Source organism: Natrix helvetica (assembly GCF_964273705.1).
Source record: "Natrix helvetica genome assembly, chromosome: 3".
Lineage (NCBI taxonomy): Eukaryota > Metazoa > Chordata > Lepidosauria > Squamata > Natricidae > Natrix > Natrix helvetica.
In genome coordinates this window covers 147,621,712-147,645,344 of record NC_138549.1, presented here as the reverse complement: position 1 = coordinate 147,645,344, position 23,633 = coordinate 147,621,712, and the positions used below count along the sequence as shown (strand labels likewise).

The window sequence follows — 23,633 nt, the reverse complement described above, 5'->3', positions numbered from 1 at the left end:
TTAGACATAGACTCTACCTACTGAAACAGTCATGTGAGGGTTTGAAAAAACAGGCCTATCCATTCTACACAACCATCATCTCCATCCCCCAAATGATCAGAAGTATCTTACAAGATTTATTGTTGCCATCTTGCTAAAAAGCCACATCACTTCAGCTCCTTAAATGACACATTGTGAAGCAATAGCAACACACTTGACTTCAACAGGAAGTGAGAAAAACTAAGCAGCTGGGAAACAGGATGAGATTATTCTCACCAGGGGTGGGTTCCTGCCAGTTCTATAGAAGAGATTCCACAAATCTACAGTGCCCTTTAGAACCGGTTCCAGCTCCCTCCCGCCACCTGTCCGCACATCATCAAGATGAAGAGCGAGAGGAGGAATTCTGGGAGTTGAAGTCCACAAGTCTTAAAGCTGTCAAGTTCGAACACCCCTGGGTTTTTTTTTCCTAAAGAGTTATGGGTGCAAGGGTCTTGTAACTTGACAGCTTTAAGACTTGCGTGCTTCAAATGCCAGAATTTCTGAGCCAACATTTTGGTTGTTAAGCAAGAGTGTTGTTAAGTGAGTTTCACCATATTTTACAAGTTGGCCATGCCCACTCAGTCACATGACTGCCAAGCTACTCCCACTCGGTCACATGGTTGGCAAGCCACTCCCACCCAGTCACATGGCTGACAAGCCTCTCCCACAAAGCAGGCCACACCTACAGAAGAGGTTCTAAAAATGTTTGAAACCCACCACTGATTCTCACCAATTGAAAACTGTCTACCAGGACAGCTCTAGCATTTCTGCTGAACAAGTGTGCTGCAGCCAATATTTGTAGAAAAATCTACCAATAGCAACAGTATGGTGTTGATCCCAAATGAGCACATATACCCCATATGGAAGAACCTTACCAGATCACTGTGTCCCTGGATGAAACTATTCATCCATCTTGCCTCTATCTCATTACTATACTGTCTTGATCTTATCAATATAGTGTACTTCATTTTCTATCCTATCTTTCTACTAAAATTTCTGCTTCACTGTTGCTATGATAGAATGAATACATATGCTCCAATTACAATCTACCCAAAGAAAAATACATTTTTTACATATGCGGAAGATGAGGGAGACATTCCTTTATTGAGAGACTTCTTTCAATCAGAATTTCCTCTTAAAATGCTAGTATTTAGTACTTCCACTACAATCTGCTCCTCAAGAGAACACTTTAGCTGTTCAAGCTTTTATATATTGAAACCAGAGACAAGATATCTTTCTGCTGCAGTTTTCTAAAATGTCTACTCCCAAAAGATGGAAAGCAGGTGACCTTGTCTCATTCATCTAGCTATTCAGAATAGATAGATGAATGAGACAATGTACACTGACCACATTCATACTTGATAAACATTGAGCAAAAATGTCTAAAAGAGAATTGCAATCTGTTATTTGAATGGGAGTATAGCTGTCTGCATAAATCGGAAGCCAGGATCATAGGAAAATCTCATTAATCAAATGTGAGCATAGCTCCTATTTAGATCTTCCAGCTGACGACACGGAGATCTGCAATAGTAGGTACATAAATATAGGGACACTGGTGGGGACAGCACATACAGCTCCAGGCTTTATTCAATTTGTGTTCACATATGTTTTACGGGGGGTCATGGGTAGATTAGGTTTAGCATAAAATTGGGTCAACAACAATACCAAGTATCACAGGTTACCTACTGTTGAATCAGGATTTTCACTAGATTGATGTGTCCACATGTTGCTGCTGCATGCAGAGGAGTCCACAATTCATTGTCCTTTGCATTGGCATTGGCCCCATGGCTCAGAAGGAGTGTAACTATTTCTTCATAGTTGTCTATGCAGCACTGTTGAGAAATCAAACCAGGAATTTTAAGCTTTAATTTGTACATATGATTTCTGCCCCCTGAAGCAATGGAGTGACTTTCGCTTTATTGCCACCTGACAGAGCATTGGTGCCTCGATAACATACAAATGATTGAAAAGAGATATGTCAAGGTGATGAAGACAAGCTTCGTGTTCGCAATGGAGAGACTTAGGTATGTTGCAATATGAGATGTAATCACCTAATCTTGCAATTGCATTTATTCTTCCATTCCATGATGCAAGCCTAAATAGAAAGATTACCAACAGTCTTTGGCTAAGTCATTTTCCTTGCCTAGTATCTGGTTGTAGATACTGAAACATACTTCATAAAAAAGTTCCACGCGTAGGTTCAGAATTTGGAGTTAGTGAAACGTAGGTATTACTTCTCATAGGCAATATCCAATAGCCACCTGCCAACAGAGCCATCAATTTTTTTTTATTTCACTAATACAGAGGTTTTCTTTTTATAATCCAGTATTCATGAGAAAGTGTGAAATCAAAAGCTGAAAAATCAATCTGACACATACAAGTGGAAGTGTGCACCTCGGGCAATGATATTCTGCAATGCTGTCTCCGAAATTACAAAAAAGTTTTAATTTATAAGAACTTCAAGTATCAATGGTCTTCTTTATAGATAATACAAATGATACAATCTCTGGAACCATCTCACTTAAGATTTTGGCTCACAGTGGTGTGAAATGCATTAGCTGAAGGCTCAGCAATTTAAATGAAAATCCAGTGAGCTGTTAAAGAAGTCCATAGCACCGAGATTTTATTTGTATATTGTACATGGCTCTGAAGCATTTCTTCCTTTTTAGTAATTCTAGACTGCCTACCTGATCAATTCAGAGTGGTAAAGAAGGAGCCCTCTTTTTATTTATCTTCATAACAAGCTTTCAAGTTGTACCCATGAATGAATGTGTCATCCGTTTAGATGCTTCATACTTCCTAATACAATGCATAGCAAATGATAACTCAGCGCTTTTCTTAGGAATTCCTAAGGAATTTTCGTTTAAGCATACAATTGATTTATGACACCTTTAGTAAATTTAATGTCAAATGCTAGGAGCAAAAAGAGGCCAAATCTGATCTTTTAAAATCCAATGCTCTTCTTCCATTTGCATAGGTGAGATAAAGCAGAGTTTTTCAAACTGTGTCCTGTGGAATCTAGGCAACTATGACAACTTGATGGGGCCTCCATGAGAAACTAAGAGCAAAGAGTTCTTTCAAAAACAGCTGCTTTTCTATCATTAGAGGTTTGCCTTTTGATCAGAAGTTCTAGGAATTTATTTATTTTTTAAACTGACAACTTCCATGGCCTGAAAAATTTGAAACCCCTAGTATAAAGCAACATCTCAGAATAACATTATTCAGCAACACTTACATTTACTGTGTTTCCTCGAAAATACGACATGTCCAGATAATAAGGCCATGCCACATTTTTCTGGTGGGCAAAAATATAAGCCCTCCCCCGCAAATAAGCCCCCTGGACAACCCCCCACCTCCGTCCAGGCAGCGCGCCGCTCACCAACCTAGCGGTATCCCGAAGGTGCCAAGCTGCAGGAACCAGGGGGAGGCAAAGGTGATCGCGTTGCTTGGTGCCACAGCAGCGCAACACAACAGCCATGAAGCGACCACGCTCTTGAGCAGCCACCCTGCAAACCCCCTTTCCAGCCGGGCACAGCGCCATTCACTGACCTAGGGGTATCGCCAAGCCACGTGAACACCTATTCGCCACCGCCAAACAGAATCTTCTGGCAGTGGCCGCTCTTGGTGTATGCTCTATGGGTGTATGCTCTGCCGGCAGCTAGCCCACAACCATAGAGCTTACGCCCAGAGCGGCCACTGCTGGAAGACTCGGTTTGGAAGCCGCTGAAAAAGCCGTGCTGGGATGGCAGTGGTGGTGGCGGCAGCAGCGGAGGTGCTCTGGCTCTGCGGGGAGAGCTGGGCCAGGACACTGGGAGGCTGGGAGGCGCATGAGTGGGAGCAGAACAACCGCTCATGCAACCCCCCTCTCCAGCTGTGCAGAGCGCCATTCACTGGCATTTTGAAGGTGCCAAGCTGCAGGAGCCGGGCGGCGGCTAACAGGAGCTCACATGGCTTGGCGATACCCCTAGGGCAGTGAATGGCACTGTGCCCGACTGGAAAGGGGGTTTGCCGGGTGGCTGCTCATGAGCCTGGTCGCTTCATGGCTGTTGTGTTGCACTGCTGCGACAGCCATTCGCCCATGCAACACAGCCATTCGCCCATGAGGCTGTGCCCGGCTCTTTGGGAGCCCGCTCGCAGCTGCCCAGCAACCCCAAAACAATAACCCCTCCCCTCATAATAAGGTCCAAGCCATATTTTGTGGGTAAAAAGAAAATAAGACCTTGTCTTATTTTTGGGGAAACACGGTATCATTAAAAATCTATCAATGAATTCAGATTATATAATCTCAAAGCATTCCAAAGAATAATAAATTATTAAATAATAATTCCAAGCTTAAAGAGAAATCTCAAAATGATGCCTCTTGCCCCAAATGTCCACTAGCCCACTGATTTCAGGACCAATGTCTGTGTGTGTGTTTGTGGAATGGAAAAAGAGACAGACTTCAACCTGCCTAAAAAACCTGCCTTCTAATGTGCAATATTTTATATGATTACATTTGTTATTTAATTTAATTTAATTACTATATTTCAAAATCATCCACTGCTCTGGATGATATGCTAATTAAAGCAAGAAAGATAATGTAGCAGCATGAAAAAGAATAAAAAAGCAAATAGTTGAATAAGCTATGTTGCCAATATGAGCACATTCTGAAATATGAATTTGGCAATATCTTTATTAGACTGATGTGCAAATTTTTGAGCTCTTAAATTTCGGTAAGTAAAACATTAAAACAAAAGCATGGGGACTGGAGAAAGGAAATTAAGGAGATGACTTAATACTGAACTCATAAAATCAAGATGGAACACGGAAGGAGACTGAGGACTGGTGTACTGATAATTTTGGCTTGTATTCAAGACTTCATTTAGTTTTGTGAGGATGTGAAAACAATGGCAGAGCTCTTGTTTTTAAAAATATAAAATCCAAGAATTATTCTCACCCATTTTATCCTTAAGCAAAATACAGAGTACTTGATAAATAGGAAAAATCAGTAAAAAAAACACTTGTAGTATAATTATTACAATTGATCTATTATGTTTACTTCTTACTTTGCAAGATCCCTAACATGCATGCTTACTTCCAAAGATCTTTTGCTGCTTATCTTTTAACTCACTTGCATTTTTATCTGCTGATGGATAACTTCTTCTTCCACATAAATTAAAAAAAAATGCAATTCTGTCTACTCTAGAGTGACTAGACTAGAAGAGCTGTTGCAGCCAACAGCTTTTTATCTGAATAAATGCAAGTATGGTGAGTGCAGGGATTTAGAATTGAAGGAGGATAATTAATTCCTACCACCACTACCACCCATGTCATTTTCTTAACTTGAATCAGGCGTCAAAATCAATTAACAGAATTCAAAATAAAAATGCAACTTCTGTTCCAGACAGATTTTGCATAACAGAAAACAGTAGTTACATACTACCAGCTTTCCCAATGGGTAGCAGGGAAAAATATGATTTTGTCTAACCTTATTTCACAAAGAGCTCAACTGAATGTTTTCTTTAAGATAGTAACTACTTTCGTGTATTGCAGTCAACTATTTCCTACTGTCCCTAGATCCCTACACTAGCAACACCAAAATCCTGATATACAACTATTTTTCTTCCTTTCTCCCTGAATGATGTCACATTTCTGCTTTCCAAAATGCTTACTTGATGCAGTGCAGTTAATCCATCTTCATTGCATAGATCGGGACTGAAGTCGTTGTTCAATAAATAACAGACTGAAAGAGACAAGGCAAAGATTTATCCTCAGGAAGGTTTATTATACTTTATACTTAGATGGAACAAACAATTGGCCCCAAAGGGAACCACTATGTCTAAAATGCACAATGAAATAAGCTGAATGTGCTTTATATTATTGAATACAATAGAACAAGCACCATTTTAAATCCAAAAACTTTCACTCAACAATTGTTTTAAAATCTATCTACTATTCAGACATCCCCAGATGCATTGTTATAGCATGTTATTGCTCTAGCATTTAATTAACATCAGAACATTTGAGAAATGAATCCTGTTCAGCAGTCACAATTACCAGAGTTTCATTGCTTCAAATCAAGAACTAGTAATGTGATGTCCTTCAAAGTTACTGAACTTCAATTTTGGTGAGTTTAAACCAGTATGGTCAATGGTGATGCAGACTTGCACTTCAACAGTATTTCAAAGGTTGCCCAGGTATATTTTTAAGAGGACCTCAAATATCTCTCTTAGTCCCTAAAGATGGATCCCAAATTAGATAGTTAGAAATCCATAGAAAAATGAGAATTTTGGAAGAAACATCTTAATTGCTCGTTTACGTCAGGAATCCAGTGTAAAGATGCAAAGCACTGATTCTTCACCATCAGACATCAGGTTCAAAGGATTCAAAGCAACTAGAAGCAGAATAATGAAACAGTTGTATTTTTAACAGAAAAAGTACAAGGGACAATGGGAAGCTATTATACATATGAATGGTAGAAAACAAACAAGAGAGTGAATTTATGTACTTCAGTAGAGTATTTATTAAAGAGATGAAAATGGGTGAAGAAATTTCAAGATGTGCAAATGTCATAGATAGTGGATAATATGGGGTTTGTTGCAAAAGATGAATGCTTGTCAAGACAAATGAAAATGTCTTTGTACACAGAAATACTTCTGCCCACTTTGTCATATGGAACTGATGGTTAGGTATCTCATAAATATATAAAACATAAAGCATAGGTGGTAGAACTGGGGCCCTTAAAAAGAATGCATGGCAAAACAAGAATGAATGTATGATGAATGAATGAATGTGGACCATATACAATATTAGTAACCAATATGAATGAAATATGGGATGTTTTATAATGACAATTAATTAAGATCATTCCCTATAATAATACAATAATACAATAGTAGAGTTGGAAGGGACCTTGGAGGTCTTCTAGTCCAACCCCATGCCTAGGCAGGAAACCCTATACCGTTTCAGACAAATAGCTATCCAACATCTTCTTAAAGACTTCCAGTGTTGGGGCATTCACAACTTCTGGAGGCAAGCTGTTCCACTGATTAATTGTTCTAACTGTCAGGAAATTTCTCCTCAGTTCTAAGTTGCTTCTTTCCTTGATTAGTTTCCACCCATTGCTTCTAGTTCTACCCTCAGGTGCCTTGGATAATAGTTTGACTCCCTCTTCTTTGTGGCAACCCCTGAGATATTGGAACAATGCTATCATGTCTCCCCTAGTCCTTCTTTCTCTTAAGCTAAACATACCCAGTTCCTGCAACCGTTCTTCATATGTTTTAGTCTCCAGTCCCCTATAGGATAAAAGTATCTTCACTGAAGGTTATGGACTTTGACTATACCATTCCAATGTGGTGTAGATAGATACTTATCAGTTTTCCAGTCTAAGAGTAAGACAGAGTCACTGGCCCAAAATGATCGAGCTAACTTTCACAGGATTAACAACTGGATATCCCCACTCCTAGTCCAGCATCACTAACCACTAACATAAATATACACAGCAGTGTGGTATGGTGGTTAAGTGAGTATAGGTGTCCTGAGAGAGAGAGAGGAAGAGCGGGAAGATATTAAAAATGTAAAGAACTAAAAGCAATGTATACATAAGCATATGGAAATGATGGAGCCAAGGATGGTTTAAAATAACAGGAAGGTAGCACGATATAGTGTTATTTCTCTGCCAACTACTTCACATTGCTTCCTATTATTTACCCCAAAAGTAAGTAACATGATTTCCAGGTACCATTATTTTTGTACAGGTGATCCTCGCTTAACGACTTCTCATTCAGCAACTGTTCGAACAATACTGAACAAGCGATTATGATCAACCATCGTATTTATGTTGGATACAGCATCCCATGGTCACATCTGGGATGGCGCTATTTGTGACTTTCTTTGCTTGCTTCCTACAGGAAATGTCAATGGAAAAGCCAGCAAGAGATGTTGCAAAAGGCAAACACACAATATCCTTGTGTAGGTGTAATGTGTCATGAAAAATTACAGCATCTCAGATTTATTATCTGCACGGCCTATGTGCCTATCACACAGACGCCAATACATAGTCTATATCTGTATCTGTATCTCTATATATTATGATTTGCTTAGATTAATCTTTCCTATTTTGTTGCTTTCCACATGCATTGGTCTATATCTGACAACATACCCATCTAACTGGGGGTGAAAAATGTAGCAGTTCATCATCTGCACATCTGAAAGGTGCTAGACAGAAGAAATCTAGGTCAGGCATTCTTCTTTCTTGAGTGTTCATGAAAAATGGTCAGCTTTTGTTAATTCTATTTAAAACACCATCATCATAACAGAGAAAGAGGAGAGAGAGAGAACTAAGATTTGGGAAATACTCTTGTAAATTCTTTTTAGGGAAAACTTTAAAGCTTCCCTAAATAACCAATAGTATTTGCAAACATATACTACTATAGACTTTCATGTTTCCTTATGATTATCCCCCCCACCCTCCTTTCCTTTCTCACCTGAACAATGCATTTTATATATTTTTCAACTCATCCAAAAAGGCATTTTGTGCTACCCAGAAAGTGTATGTGTTTCTCCTGCCTTTCTTGGAGGAACTGACTAATAAATGTGTCATCCACCAATAACTCTGGTTTTTCTGATTTACTCTGAATACAACTTCCATTAGGATTCTTAATTCAATCTGGCTCATTTAAAAGCCATTGTGGACTAATGACATGAGTATCTGTAATCACATTGGGTCTGCTTCCAGTGATATAGCCATGTTGCTACATGAAAATTGAATTTTATCAGTTCTTTTTGCTTCCCTTCTATTTTACAATATATTTCAGAAAATAAAAATAAACTTGCCTGTTCTGTTCTTTCCTCTACCTTATATTCTTTAGCCCTTAGGTATACACTTGCTTCCACAAATTTTAAGTAATGTTACTGTATACCTGATTTGCTGAGCAGGCCACAATGCAAACTGGTTTTATCCAGAGGAAAACACATGGATAGAGGCAAATATTTTGCTTTCTTATTCCTAATATTTGTATTTTGTTCTTGATTGAGGTGTCTGAGCCATTTCTTAGAGCAATTTAGTGGCTTTTTCCTCCATTAATATGCCTAATCCGATCAAATAGCCATATATGCTAGCGATCATCCGCACATATTCTGGAGGTGAATTTGGCATTGACTGCATATCTATGAAAGGATACTTTTTTTGTTTTATATAATCAGTAATTAATTATATTGGATGGTATTGTGTTGGGCAAGATGCATAAAAGCCATAAGGAGGAAAGCTTGATCTTTCCACACCTCTTTTTGTTTCTTCATACAAATAGTTCATTCATTTATTACAATATAGCTGCTGATGATGACCATACAACATCCTTTGTCTATACTACAAAAAATAGAAATAGATGCAGAAATCTTTGTGCTACTATTGTGCTACAAGGGGTTGCCAAAAAAAGAGGGGGTCGACTTATTTTCCAAAGCATCTGAAGGAAGGACAAGAAGCTATGGATGGAAACTAATCAAGAACAGAACCAAGGTTGAACTAAGGAGAATTTTCCTGACAGAACAATCAATCAGCTTGCCTCCAAAAGTTGTGAGTGGTCCAACACTGGAGGATTTTAAGAAGAAATTGGCTAACCATTGGTCTGAAATGGCATTGGGTTTCCTGCTTGAGCAGGGGGCTGGACTAGAAGACCTCCAATGTCCCTTCCAACTCAGCCATAAATGTGGGCTGGTTACTGAGTGCTGAAATATGGTCAGATTATTGTGGGAGGAATGCATATTGGACTTTTGAAACCAGGTTGTAAGTCTCTTTTTCAGGGTCTATCATAACTTTGTCCCTAAGCAACTGGTCACAAGTTGAGGGCTACCTGTTTTAGACAATAACTTTGGAGGAAAAAACAAATTGTGTTTTCATACTAAACTATGATTTCCTCAATAAACAGTGGCTGAGTTCATAAAACATTTTATGCCAAAACCAAACAAAGCACATTTTGATTCAGTGCACTGTTTGAAGTCTACGTACTTATATTGGGAATGTTATTCATAATCCCCAGGAGTAAATATGGCTCTGGGCAATGGTAGAGAAAGGAATATCTGAACAAGTCACCAGAAAATAGCAGTAGCCTTTAAAAACTGTTTCAAATCATTTTCGCACTTGATCTTGGCCGAAAAGGCTGAGAAGCTTTTCTGAAATATAAATTGCTAATCATGATGAAGTTGTTGATTCATTGAATTCCATTTATATTTTATTTTAATGCGTTCTTACAAAACATACGAGGGCACAGAAAGCCCTGTACATTTCAGAGACAATTTAGGATACTTTCCAGTAGATGGAGAAGATAACTGTGCAGGTAGGTGTAAATAGGTTTGCATTCTTGCTGGCTTTGCTATGATATTGTTTTGCTTTCCGGCTGTATTTCAAGACCATTTGTCAAGATTTTGCGACAAGGTGACAGCAGTATATCAAAAGGGACTTCAAGTGTATAAAGAGAGACAAATTCAATGTCAGATGGAAGAAAATCCTGGGAACTTTAGTTGCCTATTTTTTTAAAAAAAATGGATTTACAATTTCTAGGCTTCTGGCAAGACATCAAATCAAAATTGAAATAGGTTCTTATTGTGAAGACCAACTACCCCAACAATGCTAACTTAAGAAAAGTAGCCATGCAAGATACCTAAAAACTAGTCCATTTCAGGGTTTCCTCATATGGGTAGACGAACCCATTTTAAAAAGAGCTGCTGAATAATGACTGCTGAAGTATGTTTTCCTCAAGAAAACCGAGCGTGTTAGAAAAGATTAGAAGCTAAGTAGCAGTAGCAATAGCACTTAGACTTATACACTGCTCAGGGGTGGGTTGCTGCTGGTTTTACTACCGGTTTGCAACCCACAGTGCAACAGTGTGCACATTGTTCAATGTAAATTGTTCTTTGCATATGCGTAAGTCACTAAAAACCAAAATGGTGGCAGCCCAGCGACAGCAAGGGAGCCAGTTAGGTGATGTGGCAGGCCTGTGTCGCTGCCGGTTCTGCAACCCAGGCCTGAATTCCATTACCGGTTCGGCCGAACTGGACCAAACCAGGAACAACCCACCTCTTATGTGCTTTACAGCCCTCTCTAAGTGATTTACAGAGTCAGAAAAATGCCCCCAACAATCTGGCTCCTCATTTTACCCACCTCGGAAGGATGGAAGGATGAGTCAACCTTGAGCCTGGTGAGATTCGAACTGCCAAATTGCTGGCAGCCGGCAGTCAGCTGAAGTAGCCTGCAATACTGCACTCTAGCCACTGCGCCATCACAGTTGAATGAAGGTTGTGCCACATAAAATAAACTAGCACTGGAAACCAGCAGATGTAATTGGAATCACAGGTTTTCCAATATAGACCACATCATTCCAAGTTGACCATATTGTGTATCAATGTGATTAACACTGCCTAAGTACCACATTAGGAGGTGAAAGCAAAGCACCTAAAGCCATCCTTATACTGACTCAATGGCAAGTAAATAATAAAATGCAGGTAGTGGGAAGCAGATGTTTCTCTGAAAATAGTTAGCAGGCCAACACACACAGATTGTGTATAGGGTTTTTTTCTGGGATTTGGAGAAAATCCAGAGGGATTCTTTTCTCACGAAACCAGGTCTGAACTATTTTAAAGCTTATGCTACATATTTGGAAGGGGGGGGGGGTTAATGAGAGAAAGAAAAAAAAACTACTGATTTTCAATGTCAGTAGTCAGACAAGGTTCTGAGAATTACCCATTCCTGCTTTAAATTCTTCAAAAGGAAGAATGAGAGAGTAGGTAAACTCAGGGGTTGCAAAGGTTTTTGCTTCACTAAAAGATTCTACTTTTAAATTCAGTGGCCTACTTTTGCATATTAAGTTGTTTCAAGAGCAGTGCATCAATAAAGTTGAAAATAGTACCTTCATAATATAAATGGTTACCCTCGGACAAAGCTTGTTTATCAGAATTGCAAGACACATGATCAGTCTTACCGTTAAACTAGGAATGAAGATATTTCTGAACAGTTCTCAATGCTCTTGAGTCTCTGGACTACTTCCTGCCTCCCTTACACTGCTTGTCTCTAAAATGCCTACTATCACAATATTGGACAGCTGCGTAAGGATTTAAGCCCCTGGGCAGACTCTGTTAGTTGCCAAGAACATGTACGAGAAGTAACTTGACACAGTTAAGATAAACTGTTAGACAGTTGCTTCATTTCACAGCCCTCTCTCTCCCGGCTTTCAAATTCATGAATGTCTCTACTTCTCAATTACTTCTTTATCCTGAGAGCTGTTCCTAGAATATGGTCACTTGACCTTTCACTGACATTACAAGACTTCATGTGTGTTCAGGCTTCAGCTTGCAAATTTTGCAAAAGGTTATTATTATTCAACAAACAAAACAGAGAAGCAGTCAGCAGGAAACCATTCAGTATAGCAACTTATCATCGCCTAGAAACATCGTTTCCCAAGGTGTTCCATAAACATGACAGTCTTAAGTTCGTGGTGTTGCTGGAGGCTACACTTCACTGATCTTCAATTGGTGGTCAATTACTTGATCCTGATCTGGAAGCAAGCCAAGCAAAATTGAACAACACTCATATGTTCGTATTCTTTTTACTACGTTTTTTGTTTTACTTTTAAAAACTGTAGAGAAAGAGAGAGAGAGAGAAAAATTGCAATCCTTATTACATGTGAGAGATAAAAATTGCAATCCTTATTACACGTGTACTGTAATTTTTGACGATTTTTTTAAAAAATCACCAATAATTGTCCATATTTTTAATATTGTTTTTACGTTGTATTTTTATCTGATTGATGTACACCATCCCGAATCACTTCTGGTGAGATGGGTGTCTCTATAAATCTGAGAAATATCTGAAATTGAAACTTTGCAGTTAGAGGAGGAAACCCATAACTACTCTTGTCCATGTGCTTTCCTCCTTGTCAGTTTTTTATTTCCCCGTTGACTGTTTGTTTCTTTCTTTCTTTCTTTCTTTCTTTCTTTCTTTCTTTCTTTCTTTCTTTCTTTCTTTCTTTTCTCTCTCTCTCTCTCTCTCTCTCTCTCTCTCTCTCTCTCTCTCCATATATACATACATACACACACACATACACCTATAATATAGGTGAGCCATGAAAGAATGGCAAGGTTCACATATCAAACTGAATGCTTGCTTTTGGATTAATGTGATACATAAACCCAACCATTGTGGATTGCTTAGTGTGTGAACACAGCCAGTGTGGCTTACTTAACCACCAAAATGTTAAAAAGCCATGGTTGTCCTTAATATGAGATTCCAAACTTAGAAATGCCCATCTTTCTGAGTGAGAAAAGAAATAATGATTTTAAGGAGCATTAATCTCTACCCCAGTGGCAATATATGCATAATATACACACAGAGACTATTGCAAATCAAAGAATTTGCCAGTACCAACTCATCTGAGCCACACATGGGAAACTATTTTTGTTGAGGAACTCTGTGTGTGTGTGTGTGCATGCTTTTGAGTCAGCATTGACTCCTGGTGACTGCCTGGACTAGTCGCTGCAGTTTTCTTGGTGAGATTTCAGAAGGGGTTTGCTTTCCAGGATTGAGTTCTCCCAGCTGTCTTCCTGCCAAAGATGGGTCAGAACTCAGTGTCTTTTGCTTTCTAGCCCGGGGCCTTAATGGCTGTCATTGAGGGTGATTTATTGGAAGACAATAAAGGGAAACTTCATGAGGGCAATTTATTAGATGTTACACATCAACTCCAAGCATAGCCAAAGTCAAAATGGATGCCTCTTCTTTTCTACTCTATACTTTCTCTTTTCAACTGCTACATGAGGGTCATGGAGGTCTTATCAGACAGCTGAACTTGTTAGATCTTTTGAAATTAGGTATAAGTACATATTAAATTAGGCTGACAGCTAGTTCTGATGCAACTCATTGAACTCTCAAATATATTATTCAGGGGTGAAATGCTACTGGTTCTGACCGGTTCACTAGAACCGGTAGCAAAAAATGCTAAGGTTCGCTTGTACCGGTAGTAAAACAAAGCTTTAAAAAGTGAAGTAAAAAAAAGTTCTGTGACACTTAGCTGTGAGCTGAGTGATCGTCTGAACTTCTCCCCCCCCACACACACTTTTTAAAGCAGTTTTTACTATCTATTCACCAGAACCGGTAGTAAAAAAATGCTTTAAAAAGTGGAGGGGGAAAGTTCCAACCATCGCGCGGCTCACAACTGCATGATCATCAGAACCTCTTTTCCCCCCACTTTTTAAAGCACTTTTTTCCTGCCGGTTTGGGAAAATTGGTAGTTACAAAATACTTTAAAAGGTTAAAAAAAAAAGGTTCCGACAATCACGCGGCTGACAACTGATCCGTGCAAACCTCTTCCCCCCCCCCCTTTTTTAAAGCATTTTTAACTAGGGAAAAAATGCTTTAAAAAGTTGGCCACGCCCACCCAGTCACGTGACCCACCCCCACCAAGCCACGACCACAGAACGGTGGCAAAAAAATAATAATTTCACCACTGATCTTATTAGACTATTTTTGTTGAATCACATTGTTAAATATATGGTTTATTGAAAAAAACTGATTATGCTAGAACATAAATTCACAGAATATGCAAATTCAAAGAAAAATAAACTATATTATGGCTTAGAACAGAGATGGAGAACCATGGCCCTTTTATGACTTGTGGACTTCAACTCTCAGAATTCTTGAGCCAGTTGATGTCACAAACCATAATAGGACCATGGTTGCCCATTCCTGGATTAGAACAATGTGTGACCTGAATTAACTCCCTGACTGGTAATAAATCTCTAGGATTTTCAGAAAGAAGTCCTTCAGGTTTACCTATAAATGCCAAGATGCAGCCCAGAGTATGGCAAGTGTTTGAAAACCAAGTTACAACTTTTTCCTTGGATTATTTTTTTGTTTGTTTGTCTAGTCTTACCCCAATTAAAAAGATTGAAATGTGTATTATTAAACAGCTAGATTCCTTTATAGACTAGCAATTCCAATTATTTTATAATTGTCATGGATTATGTAACTTTTGAAGGGGTTAGAAAAAGTCACAAATTGTTCCTCAGTGCATCAGTGGTGCTGATTATAATCTAAAATTTTGGGCACCAACAATGAATTTAACCCTCTTTAACCTCATCAACGCCTTCTCCTTACAGCACTTTTTTTTTAAAATTTTCAGCCTCCTTTGAATGTTCTTTTATCACCCTGTTGTTAAAGCTGCCTACACACACAAGAAACTATTTTTCTAGACTGTTCCCCCAAGCTTAAAGTCACGCAGTGACAAACTGCAATCTGCTCCACTGTTATTAAGTAAAATATATGCCCACACCTCCTGCATTAGGCTTTTTCTGTTTGCAGTTTTCTGTCTGTTAAAAAGGTCTTTTATAACGGAACAAAAAAAAAAAACAAATCACACAAACAACGGAAACTGACTCACTGGTTCAGCGCAGGAAGAACAATGAGGCTGATTGCAGAACAAAACAAAATATTGCATCTACAAAAGAAGCAAGTGACGGGCATCTTTACATTCTGCCCTGCATGGCATCAATTCCTTTGTGAACATAAGCAAGACACTTTTGCTTGTAATTCCAGACTCATTCTGCTCAGTCGCGTTCACGTGAACGATAACAGCAGTACCTACACACTTACTAAAAACTAGCCTAGAGCTTCTTGAGGAAAGGAAGGGTGTAAATATAATTAATTAATTAAATCAAGCCCACCCAGCCCACTCTTCAAAACCCCTTCCAGGACCGAATGCAGATTTAAAAAAAAAAAATTCAGCAGAAGAGTAAACGCAATTCTTTCCTATGTATATAGTATACACATCCTTCACTATTATGGCATTGAATATCTAGTTGTTTTCATATTCCGTAAATGTCCAAATGCCTTGTTGCATATTGGAATTTGTTAGAAAATGAAAACATAATGTGTGCAAGACAATAATTTCACTTAACTTGGGCCCCAACTGATGCTTCCAAGCTCCTGGATTCCAAAACTCCTTCAAATGCGCTTCCATTATTATGGATTCCCACTATTTTGCGGTATGAAACAGAAAAGAAAAGAACTATAATGCAATCTACATAGACTTAACACTTGGAGAAGAAAGCACATAATTATAGTCTGCATGCATACATCAAGAGCAAGCTTGGTCTAATGTTTGAGGTATAAATTCTAGCCCCACCTTAGGCACAATGGCAGCTGGATAACCTTGGAACAGTCACTTACTTTCTTCTCAGTCCTAGGAAGGAGGCAATGGCAAAACACATCCAACATCTTGCCAAGTGCAGGGACTTGTCTAGGCAGCTGTTGGGGATCAGCACTAACTCAGAAGGAACCAAAACAAACAACTCCTCCTCCCCCTATAAAACAAGTGGTCTACTCCTTTTCCCACTTAGAAAAGCTCCTGACCACCTCCTCAAAAGTGATTTTTCTCCCTTCCAGCCCCGATATAACTTTTCAAATCACTTTTAGAATCAAACTACATCTTATACCAGATAATATTCCATGACTAATACAACTTTTAAGGGCTGCATAATTTTGTGGAGAAGTAGCATGGATCTTGTTTGTTTAACATTTGCTACAATTTCCTAAATCTTTTCCCTCTGAGCATCTATTGTTTGCATCAGGAAGGGAGGAAAGAGCTGAAATGTAGGTAGGACTAAAGGAAGTGGGGTACTTGGTGCTTTCTGAGCTTGATTGTTTTCTTGCAGGTGATCCATTACCCAGTTAGCACTGATGATGTTGACTAGTTGGGTAATGAAAGGTCTGCAAGAAAACAACCAAGGATTCCATAGCTCAACTCTGAACTACAAATATTCTCTTCTATAGGAGTGCCTGCATTCCCCCCCCCCATCCCACCCCGCACATTGCTGGACAGCAACCATCCCACTTCGGAGAGGGGCTCAAGCGGGGAGTTAGTCTGGAATTGTTACATAAACCCAAGAGGCCAACATTTATCTCACATATCTACACCTCCAAATACCTTTAAGCCTTATCTAGTCTTCCCCAGGCACAAGTTGCCAGTCTGGGGAGATTCCTGTGGAATTGGCATAGGACAATAAAGTAATCAGATTGGACTCTATACATGTGGGTGTCAGGCTTCCAAATAGCACTGATATAAAAGATGGCTTCCAGGTCTGACAATGGGTCTGGTTGTTCATCCCTAACATCTATAGACCAATAACTGCTAAGGAGAGGATTTAAAATTGGGAAATTAGGAAAGGGGGAAAAGGTTAAAAGGCCCAACTCTATAACCATACCCAGAACAAGGTATCAAGTACCTAGAAGTGCCTTCATATTAAGCATATATTCTGATGTAAGAGGTCTGTCTCAGATTTCCTAGAATTTTTTGTTTTCATCTGTTAAAAGAAAGATGATGTTTTAATGGATTACTTCAATCGATTTTCATTCAAATGTGTTTTAAAATAAAAAAATAAAAGACTTAATCCTGCTCTTGTTCTTGCTCTAAATCCAACGTTTTATCTCTGCCCAAAGGCTACTTCCCTTTGAAAGCATAGTAATCTGTATACAATGGAGTTGCAATATAATTATTTCCAAGATTATCCCAAGCAGTTCCTTTACCTGGAGGCTGACTTGTGAAACCATATATTCTGATGAGCCCCCAAAACTGTTTATCTCAGCAGTACAGTCAAATCCATATAAACAAAAGCTCTTTCAAAACATCTTCTAACTTTGGACCTAAAACCTATCTGGAAACAGTATAAAGACATTTAAATAAACTCTAAGCTACAAAGATGCTGTGAATAATCAAGCAAGTATATGAAAAATTGAAGTTACCAAAACAGGAAAACTCAAGAAAGAAACTGCAAAAGATACTAAAACAGAAGAGTTTAGCAGTAGAAATTCATCAGAATATTAATCAAGCTGACATTATTTTGTATTTTTATGATAATTGGTCAAAATTGTTATTGTGAGGGGAAAGAGGAAGGAGTATTATACATGTTTGCCCTCCTAAGGTACTTATCAAGTAATAAAAGTGGGATTTAAAAAAAATCTAACAAATAAATGAAAATTGGCTATAAAACATTAGAATCAATTAATAGAGATAAAACAACAAATGTATTGCTTTCACCAAGATCTTAAGTATATGCATTACTATAATGAATCACTGATGTTATTCCTTCCTGAGAAGATTGTACCACTGTTCAAACAGCAATACCATATTGAATGTTGTTTATGAACGTAAGCTTTTTCAGGTAAGTTTTCAATAGTCACTGAATACATCAAGAGTGTGTGTGTGTGTGTGTGTGTGTGTGTGTGTGTGTGTGTGTGTCCTCTGCATGAAGAGGACACAAAACAGCACAAAGGTAATGTATAGGGAAAATGCATATTCCATTTATTCCAAAGATTTGTAACTCATGAACATGACTTCAGTTTTTGGCTCACAAAATCTTGTTTTCATAGATGAAACAAATAACACCCTCTACATTTATACACAAGTCCTCTGTAGGGGGATTTCTCATCCGCCCTACGGCAGGGCACCCCTCCAAGGCACCCTGTGCTCCCCCCAAACTTAAGGGGAGCCCACTGAAAGAGCGAGAAGCGGACGTGCACGTCCGTCGCCTTCGGGGATCGGAAGTCATCTCCAAACTAGCACATTATTTTTGTATTATCTCATTGTACACGTCGTCAATGTTCAAGCTCACTCTTAAAAGAAGAGATTCTGATCCATTTGCATAAGTCATTTTAACTTGTGGAATTACAAGAGGGAGAAGCAGCACCTAGTAGGAAAAGGTTAATTCCATTGATCCTCCTAGAAGCTAGGGGAGAGGGGGTTGCTATATGCATTGGCATACAATGTCTTCTTACAACCAGAAGTATCTGTTTGTTCAATATCAAATAGCATGAAAACAGTTCAAAAATTCATGATTCTCTCTTTAACAGCCTCAGAAAGGCCACCTGTAGTAAGTGTTTTCTTTGGTCTGGAGGTCAAGAAAGAGAGAAGAGATCATAACTGGCAAAGCAACCAATGAATTCCCATCTCATTGTCTGCAACATGATCACCCATGCAGCTTGATACTATGTCAACAGTTCATCTATCCTTACAACAGCTGCTGCTGCTTCAGAGCTACAAAAACAAGCAGCCTTCTGAAACGAACAGCAAAGAACCAACCCATTGTTTCTAATTCAGTAATATAAAGTAACTTTCTCTAAAACATCCTTGTACGATATTTACCTTAAGAGTATAGTCAACCCACAAATGATTTTCAGATTCAGTATAGTGAAAGGAGCACTGCATTTTACATAAAAAGGGGATTAGGAGGGTTTTTTGGGAAGTTGGAAATATTTTTTCCAAGTAGAATCTAGTACAACACACGACAGCTGATCTACATGTGATAAAAGGGAAATATAGAACTCTGAATATTCTTAAAAGCAAGTATCAGTGGGAGCTGAGGAGGAAGAATGGAATGGAATGGAATAGAGCAGAGCAGAGCAGAGCAGAACAGAACAGAACAGAACAGAATTCTTTATTGGCAAAGAGTGATTGGACATACAAAGAATTTATCTTTGGTGCATATGCTCTCAGTGTACATAAAAGGACAAGATACCTTCATCAAGAATCATAAAGTACCGCAGTTAATGATAATCATAGGGTACAAATAAGCAACCAGAAAACAATCAATATAAATATAAACTGTAAGGATACAAGCAACAAAGTTACAGTCCTACAGTCATAAGTGGGAGGAGATGGGTGAACAGACTCTGACAGTCGCTCAATTCCTTTTTCAAATAATTATATGCCATGTATCTGCAACTTCAGCATGATATGCCTTACAAGATAAGAAATCTTTGAACATGCAGCTGGATGTTCAAAGCCAGGACATGGGGCAAATACCCTCTACAGGTAGGGAGGTGTGTATTATAAGAAGCCATTGTCTGTTTAACCAAATTTTATTGAATAAGTCAGTTAGCTCAATTTCTACGAAACCAATAATTAGCTTTGGTTTAACACTGCAGTTGCATAGCATGTTAACGTCAAAGTTTATAATATATGTGAAGATTTAATTTACATCAGCATATGAGTATAGGTAGTCCTCGATTTACAACAGTTCATTTAGTGGCCATTTGAAGTTACAATAGTGCTGGAAAAAGTGACTTGCGATTGTTTTTCACATTTACGACCATTGCAGTATCCTCATGGTCACATGGTCAAAATTCAGCCTCTTGGCAATTTACTCTTATTTATAATGGTTGCAGTGTACTGATGTCATGTGACCATATTTTGCGACCTTCTGACAAATAAATTCAGTGGGGAAGCCAGATTTACCTCCTAACTATATTACTAACTTAACAAGCTCAGTGATTCACTTAACCACTGTGGCAAGAAAGGTAGTAAATTGGAGCAAAATTCACTGAGCAACGGGATCGCTTGTCAACAGAAATTCTGAGCTCAGTTGTAGTCATAAGTCAAGAACTACCTATATATAGAATACCACCAAGAGGAAGCACCTGATTCAAATATCACTTCAACTATGGATTCAATAGGTAGCTGTAGAAAACCCTGTTTTACCATCTAATTTCAAGCATAATTATTATTGGAACAATGACAATCAAAAGACTTTGAGCTCTCCCAAATGCCAAGTATTATAATCATGATTAAATACCAACACCAAGATGCTGACAACACCAAGTTCTGATTTCCCCTTGGAGGCTTGTCAAAATCTGGAAATGTTCTCATGTCTTACAAAAAAAGCATCCTGAAACTGTGAGTATTGTTAATGAAAGGCAGAAAGTATAAACAAAACAAAACCCAAGTGTACAGTTCACTGAAACTATTGAAGCAATATCAACTGCACAGAATGTGTTAAAAAGAATACTTAAAATATCTCTTTCATACATCCAAATGCTTTTAAAATCATAACTAGGATTTTAAAGAACCAGGCTTTCATTTCTTATACAAGCACAGATTTTTTTAAAAAAATTGTAGAGGAAGAGTGAGTTAGACAGATTACAACTAATCAGTTTGTGTGATTCATTCCCACACTGACTTGAGCTGGGTTCATGTGATTTGGTTAAGCTACAAGCCACAATATTAATAACTATTAGGGCTAAGCCAAGTAAAAAGGGCTAAGCCAAGTATAGATTTATAATTTTATTCTACCTCCTGGCAGATATTTTAATCGGGTATTTTTAGGGTTATTTAAATATTGTTTTTTAATTACTTTGCTTTGATATGTACAGTTTTTTATTGCCTCCTCTTTGTGTTTGTATTTTCTATTTATTGATGTGTTTTTATCTGACTGTACACCGCCCCGAGTCCCTTTGGGGAGAGGGGGCGGTATAAAAATCTAAATAAAAGTAAAAGTAAGTAAAGTAAAAAACCATTAGTGTATTTTCAAAGCATGCTCGATCTGGTTACTGAATTAATCACATTGTGGATTTACCCAATACCTTTAATGACAAATGTAACCAAATATGCTGGAATTTGCACAGCATGCCAAGCCACCACAAGCGTAATCAAAATTTAGACCACCCAGATTTAGCATATTAAGCACCTTTGACCTGTAAAAGTTCTTGAGTAAACATAAACCCAAGTTTCCCCATGTTCTGTGAACCAGGGCACTAGGGTTTACTACAACAGGATTTATTTATCACAACTACTATAGGTGGTTGGTTAATCATATTTTATAATTTAACATATAATGCAAACACACAACCTTGATCTTCCTTGATAGAAAGTCAAGAATTCTATCAACTGCAATTTCTCATCTGAAACGTACACCAATGTTCATTTTTATTGTGATTTGTGACATGGTAGACAACCAGGTGTGTTTGCTTATTCATTCAGAAGTAAGGCAAACCATGACAAAACCATACAATCTGGATACATTTGTATGATTCAACTAACTTGTTTTTGCTGCAGATGCCATTATTAGAAAGCATAGTCACTGCATCAGATTTAGCAACTTCACTATATTCATTAACCTCCAATTAGGTTGTCAAGACTAATAACACAGAAAAGATTATTTAAACCATGTATTTTGTGCTTGCTAACAAGTCAGTGCTCACTATGGAAAAGAAGAAACTAACTGTCAAAAGTTACTGCAAAAAAAACAAAAACGAACAAGGGTATAGCAGCCACGTTTAGAGTAATACTTAGTCTCCAAGCACACTGTTTTGTCTTCACAATTTATAGCATCAAATAAACTGTTTTAGAAGCCAAAGGTGATCTCAGTAAATTCATTAAAGTAATTAATGCTGAAGGGGCTGCCTATGCTGCACGAGAGAAAAGAGAGATAATTGCATACTACGGACATAGATCATAGTAATGTTCCAGGGAAGCAATGAGTCACTTCTAATTAGGAGGCAAGAGCTTGGCTTTATGTGGTAAAGTTGTGAGGACAAGTTTTTTTTTAATCATTACAGTTCAAAAAGTGCCAACACTTCCAGTTATGAAGTCTTTGGAATCTCAATTTTCCTACACTGCAATAACCACATAGATCAACTGAGTGTTTATTTTTAATTCTAAGAAAGAACTCTGATTGGTTGCTTGTGGATTCAGCAAAATAAAATATATCACTCCTTTATTGTACAAGCTTACTCACTAGCCCACTATCTCACAAAATGACTGAGCGGTGCACACCAGTAATATCAAACAATACACGTGTAGCAACAATCATTTGCTTTTTAAAAAAATATATAATACTGTCATTATTGAAAGTACAAACTGTCATATACGAGAGAGTAAATTACTGGAAAAGCCACCTAAGAAAATCCCCGGTCCTGTGACAAAGTCAAGTCTTGAGACACTTACGAAACTTTAGCAGGCAATGACGTGCGGTGAGGTTTATGACTGGTGAGGCACTGGCACAGTGCGGGGTTTCAAATATTTTTAGACTTGTGGACTTCAACTCCCAGAATTCCACAGCCAGGCATGCTCAGTTCCAATTTAAAGCAACAGCATTTGTTTTTCTCCTTTGCTCCTTCTTTCTTTTTCTTCTCCTTCCTCTCCTTCCTCCCTCTCTCCCTTCCTCCCCCTCTCTCAAACACACACACACACACACACACAGAAGTTGGATTGGACTATTTCTCCTACACCTTCCCTCTCTCACTCACTCTCAAACAACCCCCCCCACACACAAAAGTTAGATTGGATATCTTTTCCAGTGGCTTGAAAGCAGCTCCTCTGCCATCCCCCCCCCCCCATTCCCCTGCTGCCTTTCCCAAACACCTCCACCATTGCAAATGCAGCCTGCTGTCTGGGTGGGAAATGCCTGGAACACAATAAAGCCCACCCATCACCTCCTGCTGGCAGGCTGGGGTGAGAGGAGAGGCAGAGAAGCCAGAGGGGAGCCGAGCCAAGCCTTCCAAAAGAAAGAGGCTGGGAGGAAGTGTGTGTACTACAGCATGGCTCTTTGCCTGGCTTCCTGCCTCCTCCTGTGGTCTCCTCAGTGCTCACTTGTGCTCTCCCTCCCCAAGTGTAGTTTGATTGCAGGTGGAGCCACATTGCCTTTTCAAACTTGTAATCAGTGAAGCTGGGCTAGATTTTTATATAGTTTTATCCAGCTGTGTGTGTGAGAGAGAGAAATGAATGGGGGCCTGGGGAGGAAGTCACTACACTTGGGGAGGGAGAGCACCAGTGAGGTTAAGCAGAGTCATCCACGGTGAGGCAGCAACTAGCTCAGCT

The 23,633-nt window shown here is 38.7% G+C and overlaps 1 protein-coding gene across 2 annotated transcripts in view; it reads right to left on the bottom strand.

The window, feature by feature from the left end:
- Nucleotides 1-23,633, bottom strand: part of PPP1R16B (protein phosphatase 1 regulatory subunit 16B) — a 109,519-nt gene that overhangs the window by 18,384 nt on the left and 67,502 nt on the right. For both annotated transcript variants that reach the window (XM_081949108.1, XM_081949107.1), the window contains 2 exons: nucleotides 5,670-5,740; nucleotides 1,705-1,850 (listed from right to left, as the gene is read on the bottom strand). In XM_081949108.1, the coding sequence (XP_081805234.1) occupies nucleotides 1,705-1,850; nucleotides 5,670-5,740 (217 nt within the window). The remainder of the gene's footprint in view (nucleotides 1-1,704; nucleotides 1,851-5,669; nucleotides 5,741-23,633) is intronic.